Source organism: Martes martes (genome assembly GCF_963455335.1).
Source record: "Martes martes genome assembly, chromosome: X".
NCBI classification, from domain to species: Eukaryota; Metazoa; Chordata; class Mammalia; order Carnivora; family Mustelidae; genus Martes; species Martes martes.
This window is the reverse complement of record NC_137897.1, coordinates 121,775,022-121,797,877: the sequence shown is the minus strand read 5'-3', so window position 1 is coordinate 121,797,877 and position 22,856 is coordinate 121,775,022. Positions and strand designations below refer to the sequence as shown.

Below are 22,856 nucleotides of genomic sequence, written 5' to 3'. Positions count from 1 at the left end.
TTTTTTTTTTCTGATCTCAAGAGACCACTTGTTCATTGAGGGATACAAGCATGTAAAGGGAGAAGTTATAACCCCGAATGATAATTGCTACACCGGAGGCCAGTTCTAGACCCACTGAGCATATTGAATTTACGGAAAAGAACAGCAACTAATTCTGGAAAATAGAGAATGATTCACAGAGCAGGTAGTATCTAAATAACGCATAGCAGTTTCGCGAAAGAACAAGTAGGGGTAGAGCGTCTGACAGAAAGCATTCCAAGGCAAAAGCATGAAGGCATTTGCTTCTTTTGTTGATCCTGACTTCCACACATCGTTTCCTTTATCATCACCGTCTGACATTACAGTAATTACTTTTCATCTCTAATAACTGCAATAGTGCTGTTTCCCATTTTTCAATGTCTGTACAGTGTATTCGTTTGTTTTCGCTCTAGATTTTTTTCCCCTCTGCCTTGGATTTCCATTGTACATACCGTTTCGTTGTGGGTTTTGGTCCTTTTGGTATTAGGTGTCGTTCTTGAATTTGTACGTGCATTAAGATGTGCGTTCTCATGACTCGTTCCCTGTTAGCGTGTACTGGTTTAAGCACGGTATGTGGATGCTGGATCGAAGGACCTGGAACGAATTGGTGGGAGTCCAGCCCTGAGCAGTATGTGACTCAAGTTCAAGAAAGTGGTGCAAAGAAGTGGAAGAATTCTTGTTTCAGAGAACCTCAATAAGTAGTTATAATTAGGTTTGTTCCAGAAGATCTCAGTAAGCAACCTCGTGAACAACCCTAACTGAACAGGCAAACAAGGAGAGCCAGGCGTCACACGCAGTGGATTTTTGTGGGTCCGTCCGTTTTCCTCTCTGCACCCTAACCCTAACCCTAACTCCAAAGCTGGTAAACGAAGACGACCGGAGCACCCGACCGCACCCCTCCGGAGCCCGGCTCCCAGTGCGCCCCCGAAGAGGCCGCGGTCCCAGGCGTACGCGGCGCCCCCGGCACTCGGCCGGAAGGAGCGGGGCGGGGCCTCTCGGCGACCGGGCCCCAGCGCCTTGGGGGGAGGGGAGCGCGGGACCGATCGTCTCCAGGAAAAAGCAAAAGGCGGGCGCGAGGCTGCGTCCCGAGGCTCTCTTTGCTTGCAGTTCCTCCCGTTTGGCTGAGTTGGGAGTCGCGACCTCCGGCGCAGGTGGGTCCTGTTCCACCGATCGGGAAGGGGGTGTCTTTGGCGGCTGCGGTGGTTGGGTTTGCCCGGACACTCGCCTTAAGGCCTGGCGCGGGGGGCGCGGGGGGCGCGGGGGGCGCGGGGGGCGCGGGGGGCGCGGGGGGCGCGGGGGGCGCGGGGGGCGCGGGGGGCGCGGGGGGCGCGGGGGGCGCGGGGGGCGGCTCCCACCCCGTGCGCTCGGCCCCGGGACGGTGGTACTTACCTTCACCCCCGTGGAGGAGAAGGCCGCTCGCGCCTTGCCGCAGGGCCGTCGTCACGGTTTCCATGCCAGGTGCGCGGCGAGAGCGGCCCGCGGCTGAGCGCGGGGCCGGAGGGGCCTAGCTCCCGGCCCGGGCGGCAGGCGCCGGAGCGAACCCGCGGCGGGGCCGACGCCCAGCCGGCCTCGTTCCGAGCTCCACGGACCGCCCCGCGCAGGCTCCGACGCCGACTGGGGGGCTCCAGCTGCGCGGGGGGGACTGACCTGCTCCAGCTTCCCGGCTTGACGGCGGAGTAGAAGGCGGCACTCGGCAGTCTGCGGCACTGACTTTCTCTCGTTCTAAGATCCACTAGTGTCCTCCGCCCGGATTTTACCCTTTGTCTGCCCCTCCCGGGCGACCGTGCCCAGCAAGAGTCGGGAGCGGCCGGGCAGCGCACTGGGAAACTTAGTCGAGGAAGTGCTCTCGATTACGAAAGCCCCTCCGAAAACCCTTGTGAACAGTTTTAACGACGGACTGACCCGAAAGCTGGGAAAAGAGCGTCCGTTACCGTGCTCCCACGACTGCTTTGATGAATTCTTTACTATTAAAGATTTTAACCAGATGGTTAACGGAAACATTGTGTTGAGTGAATACAGTACGCTGTCCAGCAAAAGTCTCATCATAAAAGACTTGTGTGATTTAACTGTTAACCAATGGCTGGAGGAAAAACGAGCCTTCATATGTAGGAACACTTGCATAATCCATTCCCATATTTCTTAGCTGGCTTGTCTTCTCAGGAATCTCTATAGTAAAAACTACGGTTTACTTTACAGTAACTATAAAGACAAAGAATTATAAACACTATGGACCAACATTTTGTCGTTGCAGTTTCACCTCAAGGAACTGCTTAAAGTGGTAATGACAACCCTGTCTTATGCAAAACACTGTCATCTTCACAGCCAGGAGAGGTCAGTGTGTTTATTTGTCATCATACTGAAAGAACTCATACTCTACCTGGTAACTAGTATGATGAAGGTAATCTTTGATGGGTTGATTTGAGTCCAGAACTGATGGGGTGGGAAGTGGCATCCTTTGCATGCCCCATCCCATTCTCATTTCTGGGAAATCTACACTGGGACAGAGCACTTCCTGGTTTGGGTATCTGTACCAGAAGCCACAAGCCGATCTGGATCTCGCTTGTCGCCCCTGGGAGAAGCAGTAAAATACCCAGACGGACCCTTGGAGTCTGTAGTGCTGCTGGCAGCGGTACTTTTTGCCTGCGGGCATGAGGGTGGGGGCAGGGGCCGGATCGACAGGCCTCTTTGGTGCGAAAAGTCTCTCTGGGGTGGAAGCCAAAGTGAACAGAGAGATCCACCAGCTGGGTGCCATCGTGACCCTGCTTGGACGACACCAAACGGCCCCTGCGCTCGCGGGGGCCGTACAGGCTGCCACCGTGCTCCCCCAGAGGACTCGCAGGATGACAGGCTCTTGGCCAAACCCGGCCTGGGCCGCACCTGCGGGTTCCAGGCAAGGGGTGCCTGATAGGGAGGTGGGGGTCCTTCTGGGCACGGGGCCTGGTGATTTTCCAAACTGTTGACAAACTGAGAGGGAAACGGTGACACACTTCTGCCGGGCCGACCTCGAGGGTGACTTTAGGACCGGCTGTTTGGCAGGCACCGATGAATGCTCTGGCCGCGTTTCTACTCTATTCATTTATTCTCTCGCTCCAAAGACGATCAATGAGTGCTTGCCCGGTGCCAGCATGCTGATCCACTCACGGAGATTAGCGGCGAGGGAAGACAGTAAGTTTGGGAGGAGAACAGGGACTCCGCTTTAAGCACGTTGACTCGGGGGCATCTTCTCTCCTCCTGATTCCCACTAGACAGTCCGCTCAAAATCTTGCCACTTCTGCTTCCTGAATATTGTTAAACCCGTCCGCTTCTCTTGGCCCCCACTGCCACTCCAGACTTTGAGCCAGCAGCATGGTTTTGTATGCATCTACTTAAAAAGACTTTTTGTGTATCACCGAGGGGTAATTGATATACAGCCTTCTTTTCAGGCGTACACCATACTGATCGGACAATTCTGTGCTCTACTCAGTACTCACCAGGGTAAGTGGAGTCACCCACCGTCCGCCGACGCACAATGTTATTACGATATTATGGACTCTGTTCCCTGTGCTGTACTTTTCATCTCCGTGGCTTACTTGCTTCGTGATTTTAAAGAATTTTTTTTTGTTTAATTTTCAAAGATCCAAACCATTGCTTGACCCTCGGCCCTCATGGGAAAACCACCGCTCCTTATCAACACCACAGCAACCAGAACACTGCACAACAGCCCAGGGAGCTCTGTGCGATCCCTAACAAGTTGTGGAAGAGATGAGCTTCCTTTTCTTTCCTCTACTGCCCAGAGGGTCTTTAAAATTTCTTCTATTGGGACAACCTGGATGCACCTAGAGGGTATGGTGTTTACTGAAACAAGTCAGACAGAGAAAAACAAGGACCGTACAAATTCCACTTATATGTGGAATTTGAGTGGAAACAGATTCCACTTATATGTGAAATCTAAATTAAAAAAAAAAGACAAACACAAAAATAGACTGTTAAATGCAGGACAAACTGGTGGTTGCCAGAGGGGAAGTGGAGGGGAGGGGTATTGGCAAAATGGGAAGAAATTGTATTGAGGTATAATTTACATACCATAAAATTGACCCATTTTAAGTGTAAACTTCAAGAATTTTTAGTAGATTTATTCATTGTCACAAACATCACTGTAATCCAGTTTTTGACATTTCCATCACCTCAATAACATGTCCATTGCCCATTTGCAGTTAATCCTTGTTACTGCCCCTAGCATTGGGCAATATAATCCTTTTGTGTGCCCGTGAATTTGCCTATTCTCAGACATTTCATATAAATGGAATCATACACTGTGGTTTTTTGCATCTTGATTCTGAGCATGATGTTTTCAAGGTTCATTCATACTGTGGCATGAATCACTACTTCATTACTTTTGATGGGTGGATAATGTGCTACTCTATGTATATACTGCATTTTATGTATTCATTTATCAGTTTATATACATTTGGTTTATTCCCACCTTTTGGCAGTCATGAAGAAGGCTGCTCTGGGCATCGAACCACAAGTTTTGGACATGTTTTCAGTCGTCTTAGGTGGATACGTAGGAATGGACTTGCTCTCCATCTACACTGAAATCTGTTGTTCAGTGTAACCACCTTTATTAATGATCTGAGCTCGAGCCTCAGGATCCCTTGCTGCTTCACTTTGCACTTGTATGTTACGGACCCGCTTCTTTCCTTAAGCCTCATGAACGAAGCTCTGCTAACTTCACGTTTTCTTCTGCAGCCTTCTCACCTTCCTCAGCCTTTACAGAACTGAAGAGAGTTAAGGCCTTGCTCTGGGTTAGGCTTTGGCTGAAGGAAATGTTGTGGCTGGTTCGATCGTCTTTGAAGATGACTAAAACTTTCTCCATATCAGCAATAAGACTCTTTTGCTTTCTTATCATTTGTGTGTTCACTGGAGTGGCACTTGCAGGGTCTTCCAAGAACTGCTTATTTGCCTTTACTACTTGATATCTGTTTGACACAAGAGGCCCAACTTTCTACCTGTCTCAGCTTTCAGCATGCCTCACTAAGCTCAGCCATTTTTGGCTCTTGATTTAAAGTGAGAGACATGAAACTCTTCCTTTCGCTTGAGTGCTTAGAAGCCATCGTAGGGTTATTCATAGGCCTGATTTCAGTATTATTGTGTCTCAGGGAATGGGGAGGCCCAAGGTGAGAGAGAGAGATGGGGGAATGCTTGGTCAGGGGAGCAGTCAGAACACACATTTATTAAATTCACTGTCTTCTGTGGGTACAGTTCATGGTGTACCAAAACAGTTACGGTAGTAACATTAAATATCATTGATCACAAATCATAACATATATAATAATAATGAAAAAGTTTGAACTATTGTGAGTGACACAGAGACATGAAGTGAACAACTGCTGTTGGAAAAATAGCTTAATGCCGGGTTAGCCACAAACCTTCAATTTAAAAAAAATGCAGTATCTGTGAAGCACAATAAAGAGAAGTGGAATAAAATGCCCGTATTGGTAGGTTTGGTTGGCCAACATTTTGTTGAGGAATTTTGCATCTATATTCATTCAAGACGTTGCACTGTAGTGCACTTTCTTTCCTTAGGATGTATTTGTCTTGTTTGATGTAAGATACCAGTCTCATAGAATGAGTTGAGAAGAGTTTCTTGTGTTAATGTGTATTTTACGCGTTTCTACTTATTATCTCTTCCTGATGAATTGACCCTTCCATCATTATGAAATGTCCTTTTTCTAAGCATAACTACTTCAACTCTTTTATGGTTACCATTTGCACTGTATACATCTTTTTCACCCTCTTATTCCTTCAACCTATTTATTTCTTCACATCTAAACGGGGTATAATGTGGAAGGCATATACTTGGATTCTGTTCTTTTATCAAGTCTCACAGTCATTGTCTTTTGATTGGACTGTTTGATCTGTTTACATTTATCATCATTAAAATTACTGTAATTACGTTAACTTACTGTGATTGAACTTTTGATGTTTTTTACAGTAATTTCTGGAGTTATTTTTTATTAACTACCCTGGGAATTACAATATGTAATCAGTGTAATGTAATCTATTTTAAATTAATAATTTAATTCTAGTAACACAGGGAAGCTTTGCTCCTCCATCCTCTGTCCTATTAATGTAATAGGATTTACATCTTAATAAATTGCAAGCCCAACAATAGAGTTTTTATTTTTTAAATTTTTTTCTTTTTTTAACTAGTAGTCACCATACAGTACAACATTAGTTTTTTTTTTTAAGATGTTTATTTATTTATTTGACAGACAGAGATCACAAGTAGGCAGAGAGGCAGGGAGAGAGAGAGGAGGAAGTAGGCTCCCTGCTGAGCAGAGAGCCCGACGCGGGGCTCGATCCCAGGACCCTGAGATCATGACCTGAGCCGAAGGCAGAGGCTTTAACCCACTGAGCCACCCAGGTGCCCCGCATCATTAGTTTTTGATGCAGTGTTCCATGATTCATTGTTTACGTATGACACCCAGTGCTCCATGCTATACGTTTCCTCCTTAATACCCACCACCAGGCTCACCCATTCTCCCTACACCCCACTTTCTCAGAGAAAACATAAAGTTGGATCTTCATTTTTTAAGTTCACACTGACAATCTTTTTTTGTAATTGGTGTATTTAGACCATTTATATATAAAGTGACTATTGATATTTTTAGATTTATATTTACCATTTTGGTAATATGTCCATATGTCACATTTCTTCTTTGTTTCCTTTTGCCCTCTTTTTCTGCCTTCTCCTTTTTTTTTAAGATTATTTATTTATGTATTTGACAGGCAGAGATCACAAGTAGGCAGAGAGGCAGGCAGAGAGAGAGGGGGAAGCAGGCTCCCCACTGAGCAGAGAGCCCGATGCGGGGCTTGATCCCAGGACCCCGAGATCATGACCTGAGCCGAAGGCAGAGGCTTAACCCACTGAGCCACCCAGGTGCCCCTTTTCCGCCTTCTCTTGTTTTACTTGTACATTTTATGTGATTCCATTTTTATCTCCTTTCTCAAAATTTCAATTACACTTTTTCAAGTTTTCTTTAGTGCTTGCCCAGAGTTTATGATACACATATTTTTTACTAATCTGAGTCCACTTCCAAATAAGACTATTCTGCTTCACATGTCGTGCATAAACCTTATAACAGAATACTCCTAATTCTTTCCTCTAATTTTCCTTTCTGTATTTTCATTGTTAGTGTATAAGAAAGCCATGATTTTTCTTCTAAGCATTAAATTTTTATATGCTGTAATTACCCATCACGTTGTTGCTTTTATTACTTAAAACTATTATTTTTTAGAACAATTAGGAATAAAAACACCTAAAATATTTTTACGTTTATTTATTCCTTTCCTGATGCCCTTTGCCTCTGAATGGAGACACAAGTTTCTGATATATATCACTTTCCTCTCCCTGAAAAACTTCATTTAATATTTATTGCAGGACATAAACTGCTGGTGATTGAATTCCCTCAGTTTTTGTTTGTCTGAGACAATCTTTGATTCTCCTACACTTTTTAAAATTTCTTCTTATTTTTTTTGTAGTTTCACAGGTAGAATTTAGCGATTCATCCATTGCATAATACAACCAGTGCCCATTACATCAAGTGCCCTCCTTAATGCCCATCACCCAATTATCCCTCCCCCTCCAACCTCCCTTCCAGCAACCCTCAGTTTGCTTCCTCGAGTTCAGCGTCTCTTACGGTTAGCCTCCCTGTCAATTTTCATCTTGTTTTATTTTTCCTTCCCTTTGCCTGTGTTCATCTGTTTTGTTTCTTAAACTCCACAAATGTGTGAAATCATATGGCATTTGTCTTTTTCCGACTGACTTATTTCACTTAGCATAATACTCGCTACTTCCATCCACGTCGTTGCAAATGGCAAGATTTCAATTTTTTGATGGCTAATATTCCATTATATATATATATAGATGGATAGATATCTATCTATATATCTCACTTCTTTATCCCTTCAGCATTCGAGAGACATCTGGACTTTTTCCATGGTTTGGCTGTTGTGTATAATGCTGCTATAAACATTGGGGTGCATGTATCTGTTTGTATCCTTTGGGTAAATACCCAGTAGTGTAATTGCTGGGTCATAGGGTAGCTCTATCTTCAACTTTTTCAGGAACCTCCATACTGTTTTCCAGAGTGGCTGCACCAGCTTGCATTCCCACCAACAGTGTAAGAGGGTCCCCTTTCTCCACATCCTCTCCAACATTTGTTCTTTCCTGACTTGTTAATTTTAGCCATTCTGACTGGTGAGAGGTGGTATCTCATTGTGGTTTTGATTTGTATTTCCCTGATGCCCTGAAATGTTGAGCACTTCTTCCTGTGTCTGTTGGCCATTTGGATGTCTTTGGAGAAATGTCTGTTCATGTCTTCTGCCCATTTTTTGACTGGATTTTTTGGGGGGTGTGTTGAATTTGATAAGTTCTTTATAGATTTTGGATACTAGCCCTTTATCTGATATGTCATTTGGGAATATCTTCTCCCATTCTGTCAGTTGTCTTTTGGTTTTGTTGACCGTTTCCTTTGCTGTGCAAAAACTTTTTTGATCTTGATGAAGTCCCAATAGTTCATTTTTGTAATTTATTTTCAGCATAACAGTATTCATTGTTTTTTTCACCACACCCAGCGCTCCATGCAATCTGCAATAGTTCATTTTTGCCCTTGCTTCCCTTGCCTTTGGTGATGTTCCTAGAAAGAAGTTGCTGCGGCTGAGGTCGAAGAGGTTGCTGCCTGTGTTCTCCTCAAGGATTTTGATGGATTCCTGTCTCACGTTGAGATCTTTCATCCATTTGGAGTCTCTTTTTGTGTTTGGTGTAAGGAAATGGTCCAGTTTCATTCTTCTGCATGTGGCTGTCCAGTTTTCTCAACACCATTTGTTGAAGAGACTGTCTTTTTTCAAGTGGTTGTTCTTTCCCGTTTTGACAAAGATTAGTTGACCACAGAGTTGAGGGTCCATATCTGGACTCTCTATACTGTTCCACTGGTCTGTGTGTCTGTTTTGTGCCGGTACCATGCTGTCTTGGTGATCAGAGCTTTGTAGTAAAGCTTGAAATCAGGCAACGTGATGCCCCCGGTTTTGTTTTTCTTTTTCAACATTTCCTTAACAATTTGGGGTCTCTTCTGGTTCCATACAAATTTTAGGATTGTTTGCTCCAGCTCTTTGAAAAATGCCAGTGGAATTTTGATCAGGATGGCATTGAAAGTACAGATTGCTCTGGGTAGTACAGACATTTTAACAATGTTTATTCTTCCGATCCATGAGCATGGAATGCTTTTCCATCTTTTTGTGTCTTCTTCAGTTTCTTTCATGAGTATTCTGTAGTTCCTTGAGTACAGATCCTTTACCTCTTTGGTTGGGTTTATTCCCAGGTATCTTATGGTTCTTGGTGCTATAGTAAATGGAATCGATTCTCTAATTTCCCTTTCTGTATTTCCATTGTTAGTGTATAAGAAAGCCACTGATTTCTGTACATTGACTTTGTATCCTGCCACGTTACTGAATTGCTGTATGAGTTCTAGTAGTTTGGGGGTGGAGTCTTGGGTTTTCCATATAAAGTATCATGTCATCTGTGAAGAGAGAGAATTTGACTTCGTTGAGAATTTGAATACCTTTTATTTCCTTTTGTTGTCTGATTGCTGTTGCTAGGAATTCTAGTACTATGTTGAACAAGAGTGGTGAGAGTGGGCATCCTTGTCGTGTTCCTGATCTCAAAGGGAAGGCTGTCAGCTTTTCCCCATCGAGGATGATATTTGCTGTGGATTTTTCATAGATAGATTTTATGAAGTTGAGGAATGTACCCTCTGTCCCTATACTTTGAATCGTTTTAATCAGGAACGGATGCTGGATCTTGTCAAATGCGTTTTCTGCATCAATTGAGAGGACCATGTGGTTCTTCTCTCTTCTCTTATTGATTTGTTCTGTCACATTGATTGATTTGCCAATGTTGAACCACTCTTGCAACCCAGGGGTAAATCCCACCTGGTCATGGTGGATAATCTTTTTAATGTACTGTTGGATCCTATTAACGAGGATCTTGTTGAGAATCTTAGCATCTATATTCATCAGGGATATTGGTCTGAAATTCTCCTTTTTGGTGGGGTTTTTGCCTGGTTTGGGGATCAAGGTAATGCTGGCAGAAAACTACTTGTTATAAATGAGATGGGCTCAACAACAGGAAGATGCATAAATTCAAGCCTTAGTGAATATGTAAGACTCAGGAAATATTATTCCCATGATGCCTCACTAAAGAATTTAATGAAAATAAAAAAGCTTCAGATAACCAACAAATCATAGGAGACATTTGGCGTACATTTGATGGTGATCTGTAGCTGTGTTTACCTGTAAAGCTAAGAATAAATGATGGTGGGGCGCCTGGGTGGCTCAGTGGGTTAAAGCCTCTGCCTTCGGCTCAGGTCATGATCCCAGGGTCCTGGGATCGAGTCCCGCATCGGGCTCTCTGCTCAGCAGGGAGCCTGCTTCCTCCTCTCTCTCTCTCTCTGCCTGCCTCTCTGCCTACTTGCAATCTCTGTCTGTCAAATAAATAAATAAAATCTTTAAAAAAAAAAAGAAGAAATGATGGTGATGAAATAACAGAAGAGAGGCAAATATTTTATACTCTGAAATGTAGATATTACACAAGCAACAAAAGTGGGTGTAGAAGGAAGATAACATCATAGATATTAACTAGGAGTAAGAAGATAGAAGTTTAGGGCGCCTGGGTGGCTCAGTTGGTTGTGTCAGCCTTCAGCTCAGATTATGATCCCAGGGTCCTGGGATCAAGTCATGCATTGGGCTCCCTGGCTCAGTGGGTAGTGCTTTTCCCTCTCTCTATGCCCCTCCCCCCGACTCATGTGCTCGCTTGCTCTCTTTCTCAAATAAATAAATAATTTTTTTTTAAAAAAAGAAAATACAGGTTTAAATTAGAGGCTGGGTCAGAAAGAAGGAGAGGCAAAAAGAGAATACTAGGAAATTTCATTATGGCTCATGAAGGACAGCAATAGCAAGTTACCTTTAAAAGGAGGATAAAATTATATCTGATACAGTCCCAGCTTAGAACCTTTGCACTGGCCTACTTTACACCAGGTATCTTCATGACTAAGTCCCTCATTGGTCAAAAGTCATCTTTCTCAAAGAGATTTACCCTTACCAGCATATTTAAAACTCCTACTACCTCCAGCATACCTCTTTTTCCTGCTGGATTTTTTTAAATAGCTCTTATCATCTTATAATATATTATGTAATTTACTTATGAATTATTTTTCTCTTTAATCATATGTCTCCTGTCACTAGAAGATACACTCCATGAAAGCAGGATTTTTTTGTCTTTTTTGTTCACTTATATATCCTGAGTACCTAAAATACTGCCTGGCAGAAAGTTGGCACCCAATAAAGATTTTTTAAATGAGTTGATTAACTAATTAGTTAAGAGTGTCAGGGAAGTTTTCTACAGTGGTTTGATTTTTTAATCTTAGACCTGAACAATGAGTAGAAAGAATAAGAGGGAAAACATGGTAGGCAGAGGAAACAATACATGTAAAGATCCTGAGGTCGCGGGATGGCGAGATGGAGCCAGTCATGCAAAGCCTTTGTAAAGAGATGACTCAGTCCTTTTGCCTGCCCTCAAGGAGCTCTCAGCAAATGGGGAGGAAAAAATAACTAAACAGGTGATTATTACACATGCTGTAAATGCACTAATAAGGGTATGCACAAAGAATGGTGAAAACATTGACTAGGCAGCTATTAACTCTTCTGAGGACATTTAGGAAGATTTTACCAAAAAAGGTGACATTCGTGCTAGGTCTCAGGCCAGAGAGTGACATGATGAAAGTGTTTTAAGAAGATTAATCTGGCAATAGTATGGAAAATAGATTGGAATATGGATGGACCAGAGGCAAGGAAACCATCTAGTCTATGGCAGTAGTCCAGGTATGAGGTGATGAAGGCATCTATAGGAATGGAAAAAGAAGGACAAATCTGAGACACATTTGGAAGGAAAAATTGACGGGAGCTAAATGGATTCTTGGCTTTAAGCCTTTCAGGAGGTAATGCTTCTTCCTTAGTAATAACCATGAAAAGATTCAAATTGACCTATTATGTAATTGCCTACTCTGACTAGAATTTCTAGCTATGGCTATTCTCCAAAAGTTACTGTTATTGTGATTGATACTTGTTGGACCTTAATTTACATTAAGATGATTTTAGACTCTAAAGGTTGGGAAGCTCTCAAAAACATAATTTTGACCATGAAACAGCAAATTATTTTATTAAGGGAGAAATGAGGGAAACCATGGGACTACATAGGAAGTTTTACAATGAGCTCATAGTTCCTATTTTAAAAGAATACTAATACAAAAGATGGAAAAGAAGGAGGAATATAACAGGTGACATGTGCCTAAAGGATTAGTATTTGGAAGCATAAGGCCCAAAATTACCTCAGGCTTATAGAAACACATATTTGCAAAGACAACAAGAACAACATTCTGCTTGTGTTCTCAGAAAGAAAAAGTATATGTGTCCTTGCGTGGGTAAGCTATAACTCAGATGATATCATTAGACTACACTTCAATGATCAAAGGAATTAAGGAGGATAAGAGAAGTGCTTTATGACTGGATTTATGTAAAACTTCTAAGGGAGAATTTTCAGTCTGCTAATCCGTAAACTAAATATCTCTGGGGCTAGATCCTAGAACAGATTTCAAGAAAGTGTGTACTTAGAAAATTACAAAGTGTTATCAGCAAAGACATTCCACAAAAATGTAATTTTATTTTTAAAAATATTATTAGAGGTAATTTATGGAAATATGGCAAACATAATGTACATTAAATGAATGAATGAAATTTCATCAAGACTTTAACAAACCTTTTTTTTTATTAACATATAATGTATTATTTGCCCCAGGGGTGCAGGTCTGTCAATCATCAGTCTTACACACTCCACAGCACTCACCTTAGCACATGTCCTCCCCAATGTCCATAACCCAACCATCCTATCCCTCCCCCTCACCCCCCAGCAACCCTCAGTTTGTTTCCTGAGATTAAGAGTCTCTTATGGTTTGTCTCCCTCCCGATCCCATCTTGTTTCATTTTTTCCTTCCGTACCCCCCAAACCACCCACATTGCCTCTCAAATTCTTCATATCAGGGAGATCATATGATAACTGCCTTTTTCTGATTGACTTATTTCACGAAGCATAATACCCTCTAGTCCCATCCATGTCATTGCAAATGGCAAGAGTTTGGGGTTTTTTGTGGCTCTTTTTTTTTTTTTTTAAAGATTTTATTTATTGATTTGACAGAGAGAGTGCACAAGTAGGCAGAGAGGCGGGCAGAGAGAGAGGGGGAAGTAGGCTTCCCACTGAGCAAAGAGCCCGATGTGGGGCTCGATCCCAGGACCCTGGGGTCATGACTTGAGCCAAAGGCAGAGGCTTAACCCGCTGAGCCACTCAGGCGCCCCGAGTTTGGGGTTTTTGATGGCTGCATGAACCACATCTTCTTTATCATTCATCTGTTAATGGACATCTAGGATCTTTCCGTAGTTTGGCTGTTGTGGACATTGCTGCTATAAACATTCGGGTGCACGTGCCCCTTTACATCACTACATTTGTAACTTTGGATTAAGTACCCAGTAGTGTGATTGCTGGGTCATAGGGTAGCTCTATTTTCAACTTTTTGAGGAACCTCCATGCTGTTTTCCAGAGTGGTTGCACCAGCTTGCATTCCCACCAACCGTGTAGGAGGGTTCTCCTTTCTCCACATCCTCGCCAACATCTGTCATTTCCTGACTGTTAATTTTAGCCATTCTGACTGGTGTGAGGTGGGATCTCATTGTGGTTTTGATGTGTATTTCCCTGATGCCGAGTGATGTGGAGTCTTTTTTCAAGTGTCTGTTGGCCATTTGTGTGTCTCGTTTGGATAAGTGTGTGTTCCTGTCTTCTCCCCATTTCTTGCCTTCTTTTCTGGAGGGTCTGGCTAAGAATCCACACATTTAGCTTCATTCAGATTGTTGGCCGAATCCAGTTCCACATGGCTGTGGAACTGAGGCTGCTGTTTCCCTCTCACACATCATCTGGCCGTCACTCTCATCTCCTTGAGACTACATGCATTACTTGTCTTATAGTCCCCTCCACTTTCAAAGCCAATTGAGAATCTCCTTCACAGCACATCCCTCTCTGGCTTCAAATCTCTTTTACCAGAAAGGGCCTGTTCATTTCAAGGGATTGCTGGTGTAGGTCAGCCTAGCTAAGGATCTTTCTTAAAGTCCTCTGTGTTTATACATTGCCTAATCACTCAAGTGAAATCTCATCATATTCATACTCTAGGGGAAGGGATTATAATTTGGCAAGGGTCACCAGATGTCATTTTAGAATTATGCTTATCATAATCATCAAGTCATAGATTCAAAACGTCCTGTAATTCAAAGAAGAATAATACAAAGAATACCTAATCTAGCTGTATTTTGTAAAAACTGCTAAAAAATAAAAAGAAGAAAACAGAAAAGCAGTTGGAGAAAAAAGATGTATTACTTTACAAGGAGCAGCAATTAGATTGGCATTGACTTCCCAACAAAAACAAGATGAAGATACTAGAATGATATTTTCAAAATGCTGGACGGGGTAACTGCCAATCCAAATTTCTATATCCAGTGAAAATATCTTTGAAAAACAAACACAGTCTGTGTGAGAGAGACTGTGGACTCTGAGAAACAAACTGAGGGTTTTGGAAGAGAGGTGGGAGGTTGGGGGAGCCTGGTGGTGGGTATTAAGGAGGGCACGGATTGCATGGAGCACTGGGTGTGGTGCATAAACAATGGATTTTGGAACAGTGGGGGAAAAAAGGTAATGTGGTGTTTTTACATGGTCCAAAACTTAGGGAATCTGCCGCTAAACTCCAAAGGACATATTAATGATCTTCAAGCAGAAGCAAAATGATCCCAAATAAAAGCTTGGAGCTATATGATGGAAAGTAGTACAATGGTAAGGTTAAATATGTGGGTAGATCTGAATGTCCATTGATTATATAAAACAAAGATAATAATGTCATGTTGTGTGGGATATGTGTATGTTAATTAAAATACACAACAGACTATAGTTGTGGAAAGAGCAGAAATGGAGCCAATATAAATTTTCTAATTTTCATTATAATTTAATAAATCAAAGATGCATGTTGTAAGCTGTAGAATAAGTCCTTTTTAAAAGCCAGTAAAAGAATGTATAATTAACAAATAAACAAAGGAGGAAATGGTAATACAAATTACCTAATCAGTGCAGAACAAAGCAAGATAGGAAAGGTGACAAAACCGGCAAGATAAACGGAAAGAAAACATTGATATAGGAGAGTTAAACTCAAATATATCAATAATTATGTTAAGGGCTTCCTGGGTGGCTCAGTCCGTGAAGCACCCGTGTTTGGTTAGTTAAGTCTTGGGTCCTGGGATCCATCCTGGCATTGGGCTCCCTGCTCAGCGGGGAGTGTGCTTCTCCCTGTGGCAGCTGCTCTCTCTGTCAAATAAATTAATAAAGTCCTTTTTTAAAAAAGCTGTTTGAAACAAAGTGCATGAAGTATGTTATACAGTTTAAGGGGCCATTCTGAATCCACATCGCCAGGTGTCCTTTCTCAGCCGTCAGCTGTGACTCCTGACTTAGCTGTTATCATCGTCATTTCCTCATTTTTCTTTAGAATTTTAGCACCTAGAGGTGACTGTGTGGCTACGTTGTTGAAGCATCTGCCTTCAGCTCATGCCATGTTCCCGGGGTTTTGGGATCAAGTCCCTCTTTAGGCTCCCTGCTCATGGGACCCTCTTCTCCCTCTCCTGGCTCGTGCTGTCTGTTGCTGTGTCTGTTTTTCTCTCTCAAATAAATAATTAAAAACTTAAAAAAATAATGATTCTGTTCAAAGTAAATGAACTGATTAATGAAATGACAACAATTATTAAACTGTTTATAAAAAGAAAATATAACCGTGTTACTTATAAAAAAAAGGGAGTTACATGTAAAAATATAGCAAGATTGAAAGTAAAAGGGTGTAAGAAGTGTAGTATGTGAACGGTATCCAAAAATCAACAGAAGTAGATACAGTAACGACTGGGAAAAGGGGTACCGCTACCCCATTCCCCTTTCCGGGGTCTTTCCTGTGCCACCTGGCGCTGTGTAGCGCGCTTGTCAAGAGATGAAATGGTTGCTGAGTCCAGTAATTTGGAACAAAGGGAGGCCCGAAGGGGCTGCACCCCGTAGCACTAGCAAGAAGGGCAGGCGCCAGGGCGAAGGTCCGGTCCACTGGGCTCTCGGCTGTATTATCGTGGAATGTAAAGTATGCGGAGGGAAAAACAGCTCCAGAGCGTGGTCACGTGAGGGGCAGCCGGGAGCTGTGTACGGGACTGATACCGCGGACCCTAGTGGGCCATTAACCAGAGGGCGACAGGGCACGGGAGAACTGGCCTCAGCAGGCCTAGCTCTCCTACCCGCCCACCCCCGTGGTCACCGTTTGCAGCGCGGGATATGCCTAAATTCAAATATCGAACCACTGTGGAAATCTCAGGCTAAAGTGTAGGAGTCTTTACTAGACAGAGGTGTGTTGTGTCATACCCATTTTGTGGACACAGAAAACTAGATGGTATCCTGGGCCATAAAGCAAGTCCCAGAAACCTCAAACAAAAGCTACACTGGTTTTTTGTTTTTCTTTGGCCACAGTGAAATGAAATTAGAAAATAGTAATGAGGAAGCTAGAAAATCTCCCTAAAATGTGTAGTACACTTTTAAATGACCTGCAGGTCACACTGTAAAAATCACGATGTAAATTAGAAAATATTTTAAACTGACTGAAGAATGGCAATATTTCGTATCAAAATTCATGGCCGGAAGAATTTTTATGGCAGTCAAAAAGTGAGAATAGGCTGTGTGAACCTGTGACGATGGCTGTCTGTCCAAAGCCATAGAATGTAGAGTGAACCGTAATGTAAACTGCGGTCGTTGGGTGACAAACATGTGTCAGCACAGGTTCATCAGTTGTGACAAATGTAACAAATGTGGTGAGGCATGCTGTTAGGGTTAGGGTTGGGAGAAAGGGATTATATGAGAAATCTCTTATCTCACCCTCAATTTTGCTGTGAAAAAGACTTCTCTGAAGAAATAAAATCTTAATTAAAGAAATGTTTAGTGGGCAAAAGAGCTGAACAGATACTTGGCCAAAGAAAAGATACAGATGGTAATTAAGACTATGAAAAGATGTACAACATAATATATAACTAGGGAAATGCAAATTAAAATACTGAAGTATCATGCACAACTATTAGAATGCCTAAATTTTAAAAACTGACTATACCAACGCAGAGCAAGGATGCACAGAACAGGACTTCTGGTTCATTGCTGATGGAATACAGGATCATCCGGCTGCTGTGGATGACAGTTTCAGACTTTCTTATAATGTTACATATAGATTTAGCATGTGACCCATCAGTAACGCTCTTAAATATGTATACCCACGTGATCTGAAATCTACTAAATGGAAAAATGTATTTTTTTAAAAGATTTTATTTATTTATTTGACAGAGAGGGAGATCACAAGTAGGCAGAGAGGCAGGCAGAGAGAGAGGGAAGCAGGCTCTGCGCTGAGCAGAGAGCCCAATGTGGGGCTCAATCCCAGGACCCCAGGATTGTGACCTAAGCCGAAAGCAGAGGCTTAACCCACTGAGCCACCCAGGTGCCCCCAAAAATGTATTTTTGTATGTGCATATGGAAGGTTGGAGATTTCAACTGTGTGCGATCTGGAAGTTGAATGAGAATGACAAATATTGAGGAAAGGAGGCTTTCACTTTTCATGTTACATATTTCTGTGTTGATTTGATTTTTCTTTCCTTTTTTTCTTTATATACATGAACAAATATTATTTTGTAAATGAATACAAAACAATGAAACACTTCTACAGATAACAAACATTATGTGGGAGTCTGCCCAGTTTTACCAGGCATAGTTAACTGCTTTCTCCTTTGCACTCTGTGTTTGAAAATATCATAAGTAGTGGTAGCTTCTTAAATGGTGGCTGGGATTGCAGAATTATTTATGTTTATTTTCCTGGTACTTAAGAAAGTACCTGTTATACGCATGCTCAGTAATATTTGTTGGGTGAAATAATGAAGGAATGAATAAATATACTTGCTTCAGAGTGGTTTTTGGGGGGAGTAATCCAACGTAAGGGAGAAGAGTGAGAAGAGTATTTGATTAAGAATTGAGCTTTAGACCAGGGGTTGGAAAGATTATACTTTGAAGGACCAAATTGCAAATATTGTAGACTTTGCAGGCCACATATGGTCTTGGCTTCATATTCCTTTTTGGTTTTATTTACAACCCTTTAAAAATATCTGTTCTTAGCTTGTGGACTATATAAAAAGAGGCATGGGCCATAATTTTCCAGCCTCTGTCTTAGATGATAACTATACGTAGGAAGTTTGGAAACAGGACGCAATAGAATACATATATGTAACCCAGATAACAGCACAGCCTGCTTATGCTCTGCTCCTTGCTTGTACCCATAAAATTTCAATAAATTTGACTTTAGCTCTGTTATTTGGAACCCTCCCCAGGTCATCAGCATACTCTGTTACATCTCTAGCTATGGCCTTTGTATATATAATTGGTATCATCCCACATCAACATGAAATTCAGTCCTTTCATCAGCGTACACACACACACACACACACACACACACACACACGCACTGAAAATAAGCCTTTTATGGGTTTAGTGACCTTACAGGGTTATTCACATCAAGCATCATATAGCTTCTATACAGTTGCATGCCTTTCTCCGTCTTTTCCCACAGGACAAATTAATTATTTTAAAGGTATTATGCAAATGAAGTTTTTAAGTTAATTTTCCTGAAGCCATAACACTGAGGGAGTCACCAACTCTAAGCAGGTTTATCAAGGTACTTTTACCAACAGATATATTTTATCCCTAGCATTAAGTATTATAATAATTAGAATGATAGTAGCTGACATATATAGGACTTACTATAGGGCAGACACAGTTTAAGTACTTTAGTCTTCATACTAAACCCATGAAATAAGTATTATTATTATTCTCATTTACAAAACAGGAAACCAGAGTCACTGAGAGTTTAAGTAACTTGTTCACAGTCATACTTCATCAGTGGAAAAAAGTTTCAAGAAGTCATGTGAGGGTGTCACAAGTAGAGAGGCCCAGGAGGATAAATTCTGAAAAGCAATTCTTCTATGTGGTTGGAAGGTTAAAATTAGTGAATTTTGAAAGAACCACTTCAATTAAATAGTATGATAGAAGCAAGATTATAAGGCATAAATAGAAGTAGCTGGTGAGAAAATGGAAGTAATGGTTATAGACCACTTATGCTCAACGTTTCAGAATTTTTCTTTTGTTTAATTCTCTGTGGTTGAGGTAATTAATTATATTCTTTTATATAGTTACATCTGTAGTGTTATTCCTGCAACCTCATAAAAGTTCTTTAATGTTACTAACTCTCTCTCCTTATTGTCAAATTTTCTAGGATGTGGTGCCACAGGTTGTCCCACCTACAAAGCAGTCTCCAGAACCTGCTGAGGAGAGGAGTCACATGCTGGGCCTTCCAACAGCCCAACTTCAAAAGCTTATTTCCATTAGCCATCCATTGGCACCATACAGCCTCTGAGTCTCTGAATTGTGCTTGGCAGCAACATGAAGATCATTTTGGTAAGATATGTGGAGATAGATACTTTATTTTTTTAACTTTGTTTTAATTTCAGTTAGTTAACAGATAGTGTAGTATTAGATTCTGGTGCACAGTATAGTGATTCAGCACTTCCATGCAACACCTGGTGCTCATCACAAGTGCACTGTTTAATCCCCATCCCCTATTTCCCGCATCCCCCCAGCACCTCCCCTCTGGTGACTATCAGTGTCTTCTCTATAGTTAAGAGTCTATTTCTTGGTTTGCCTCTCTGTTTTTTTCCCCATTTGCTCATTTGTTTTGTTTCTTAAATTCCACATATGACTGAAATCATAAGGTATTTGTCTTTCTCTGACTTACTTCGCTTAGCATAATACGCTATAGCTCCATCCATGTCATTGCAAATAGCAAGATTTCATTCTTTTTCATGGCCGATTAATAGTCCATTATGTATATGCCACATAAATGAAATTTAACATCTTACCCATTTACCCTTTAAAAGATTTATTTAGTTGAAAGAGAGAGAGTAAGGGGAGGGGGGGAGCTGGAGAGAGAATCCTCAAGCAGATTCCCTGCTGGGCACAGAGCCTGAGTTCATGACCTGCGCTAAAAGCAAGAGTCGGCCGCTTAACCGACTGAGCCACCCAGGCGCCCCATCTTACCTATTTCCTAAGTGTACCGTTCAGGTGGTAATTATATTTATATTGTTGTGCAATATCAGTTACTGATTATGTGGACTGAACATACTTTCTCTGAAATCTGGAGGACCTCTAGCTGTTTATCTCCAAGATTATCCTACGGGTTGCAAGAAAGACAAAAATAATATTAAGGCGACAGTATAATCTCATCTCAGCAAGGGGAAGGGAGCATTGCTCTACTCCAGTTCCTCTCTGTCTCTCTATCTCATATAAGGGGAAAAAAAGAAATAAAAGAAAGCCTCATTACATAGGGAGGTGGGTTGCAAAGGCATAGACTGTGAATGATACAGCCAGGTAAAGTATTAGGTAGCAGAAGGGGCAGAAAAAAGCTTTATGCCTGTGTATAAGTTTCCTAAAACTGCTATAACCAATTACCATAAACTAGTTGGCTTAAAACAACAGAAATTTATTTTTTTCACAGTTCTGGAAACTAGAAGTCTGAAATAAAGGCATTGCCAGGGATATACTCCCTCCAAAGGCTCTTTTTGTCCCCTTCTAGATTCTGACAGTTGCTAACAATCCTTGACTTGTGGCAACATCATCCACTCTCTGCTCGTTGTCACATGGCTTCTTCCCTGTGTCTTCTCACATATCTTTCTTTGTAAGGACACCAGTTGTCAGGTTTAGGGCCCACTCTAGGCCAGTAGGACTTCATCTGATCTTGATTATCTTCAAAGACCCTCTTTCCAAATAAAGTCTCATTCACAGATACTAGAGATCAGGACTTCAACATCTTTTGGGGGAATACAGTTCAACCCATAACCCTGGAAAGGGACAAAAACAATTGTGAAGGTTACAATCCAAAGACAGACATAGTCCCACTGTTCACTCCAAAGACTGAGATTTAATCCAAATATTAGATAATGCCCTAACCAGCTAATACACCTCCAGTTAAAGTATCAGCACATTGCAACTGGGAGAGCTGCAAGAGACAGACTGTTTCTGAGGTGCAGCACGAAGAGAAGAGCCAAGGCCAAGAGGGGAGACAAAAACAAGGTCACTAGAGGAATTGATGCCTTTGGTATCCATAGAGACAAGAAACATTAGACGTAACCCTTCTCTTGGCCAGATTGGTATAAATACTCACCCTAAAGTCCTGTTTACCTCAGTGTCTACTGCTTTATACAACATGGGTGACTTTTAACAACAGCAAAATTACAAAGCATGCTAAAAAGCAACAAATAACAATTTGAAGAGACAAAGCACCATCAGAACTAGACTCACATGTGACACAGTTGTGGAAAATATTGGTCAGAAAATTAAAATTGCTGTGATTAATATGTTAAGGACTCTAATGGAGAAGGTAGACAAAATGAAAGACCAGATGGATAATGTCAGCAGAGTGATAAAACACTAAGAATTTTTTAAAATCAAAATCACAGCAACAAATTTAAAGAATGACTTTGATGGGCTTAGCAGTAGACTTGACACATTCAAGGATAGAATAAGTAAATGTAAAGGATAGGTCAATAGGAATTACCCAAACTGAAATGCAAGAGAGAGAGATAAACAGAAAACAAAAATATATGCAGTATTCAGAAACTGTGGGGCAATACCAAGGGATAGAGATAGAAACACCATGCAAATAATCAAACCAGGCGTAGCTATATTTCAGACAAAGCAGTCTTCAGAACAAGGAAGATTATTAGGGATAAAGAGGCATATGAACCGAGTGATAAAGGGGTCAGTTATTTAATGGAACATGTAACAATCCTAAAAATATAGCACCTAAGAACAGACCATCATATTACATAAAGCACAAACTGATAGAGATGAAAGTGGAAATAAAAAATCCACAATTGTCCTTGGAGACTTTAAAACCTCTCTCTCAGTCATTGATAAATTAAGAAGGCAGAAAATCAGTAAGGACATAAATAACCTGAACAGCACTATCAACCAACTTGACCTAATTGACATTTATAGAACAATCCATCCAGCAGAACTAAAGTACACATTGTTCTGAAATATAAATGAAATATCCACCAAGATAGACCACATTTGGGGCCATTAAAAAAGGCTCAACAAACTTAAAAGAATCTAAAACATAGAATATGTACTCTGACCACAAGGGAATCAACTAGAAATCAATAATAGAAAAATAGTTACAAAAGTCTCCAATATTTGGAGATTAAACTATATACTTCCAAAAAATGTATAGGTATAAAGTCTCAAAGTTAAAAATATTTTGAACTAAATGAAAATGAATATACGGCTTATCAAAATTTATGGTAAGCAGCTAAAGCAGCAGATGGAGGGAAATATGTAGCAATAAATGCATTTATTAGAAAAGAATAAAGGTCTAAAATCAATAACCTATACTTCTCCATTGGGAAATTAGATAAAGAAGAGCAAGCGAAAAGAAGGAAATAGTAAATATTAGAGCAGAAATCCATGATATTAAAAATGGGGAAGAAAAAAACAAGAATATCAATAAACTCAAAGCTGTTTATTTAAAAATATCAATAAAATTGAT

General features: G+C 41.3%; 1 protein-coding gene across 1 annotated transcript in view; it reads left to right on the top strand.

Moving 5' to 3' along the window:
* Nucleotides 1-1,037: 1,037 nt before the first annotated feature.
* Nucleotides 1,038-22,856, top strand: part of TMLHE (trimethyllysine hydroxylase, epsilon) — an 87,114-nt gene continuing 65,295 nt past the window's right edge. The window contains exons 1-2 of the mRNA XM_080831256.1: nt 1,038-1,169; nt 19,527-19,708. Of these exons, the coding sequence (XP_080687382.1) occupies nt 19,528-19,708 (181 nt within the window). The 5' untranslated portion in view covers nt 1,038-1,169; nt 19,527. The remainder of the gene's footprint in view (nt 1,170-19,526; nt 19,709-22,856) is intronic.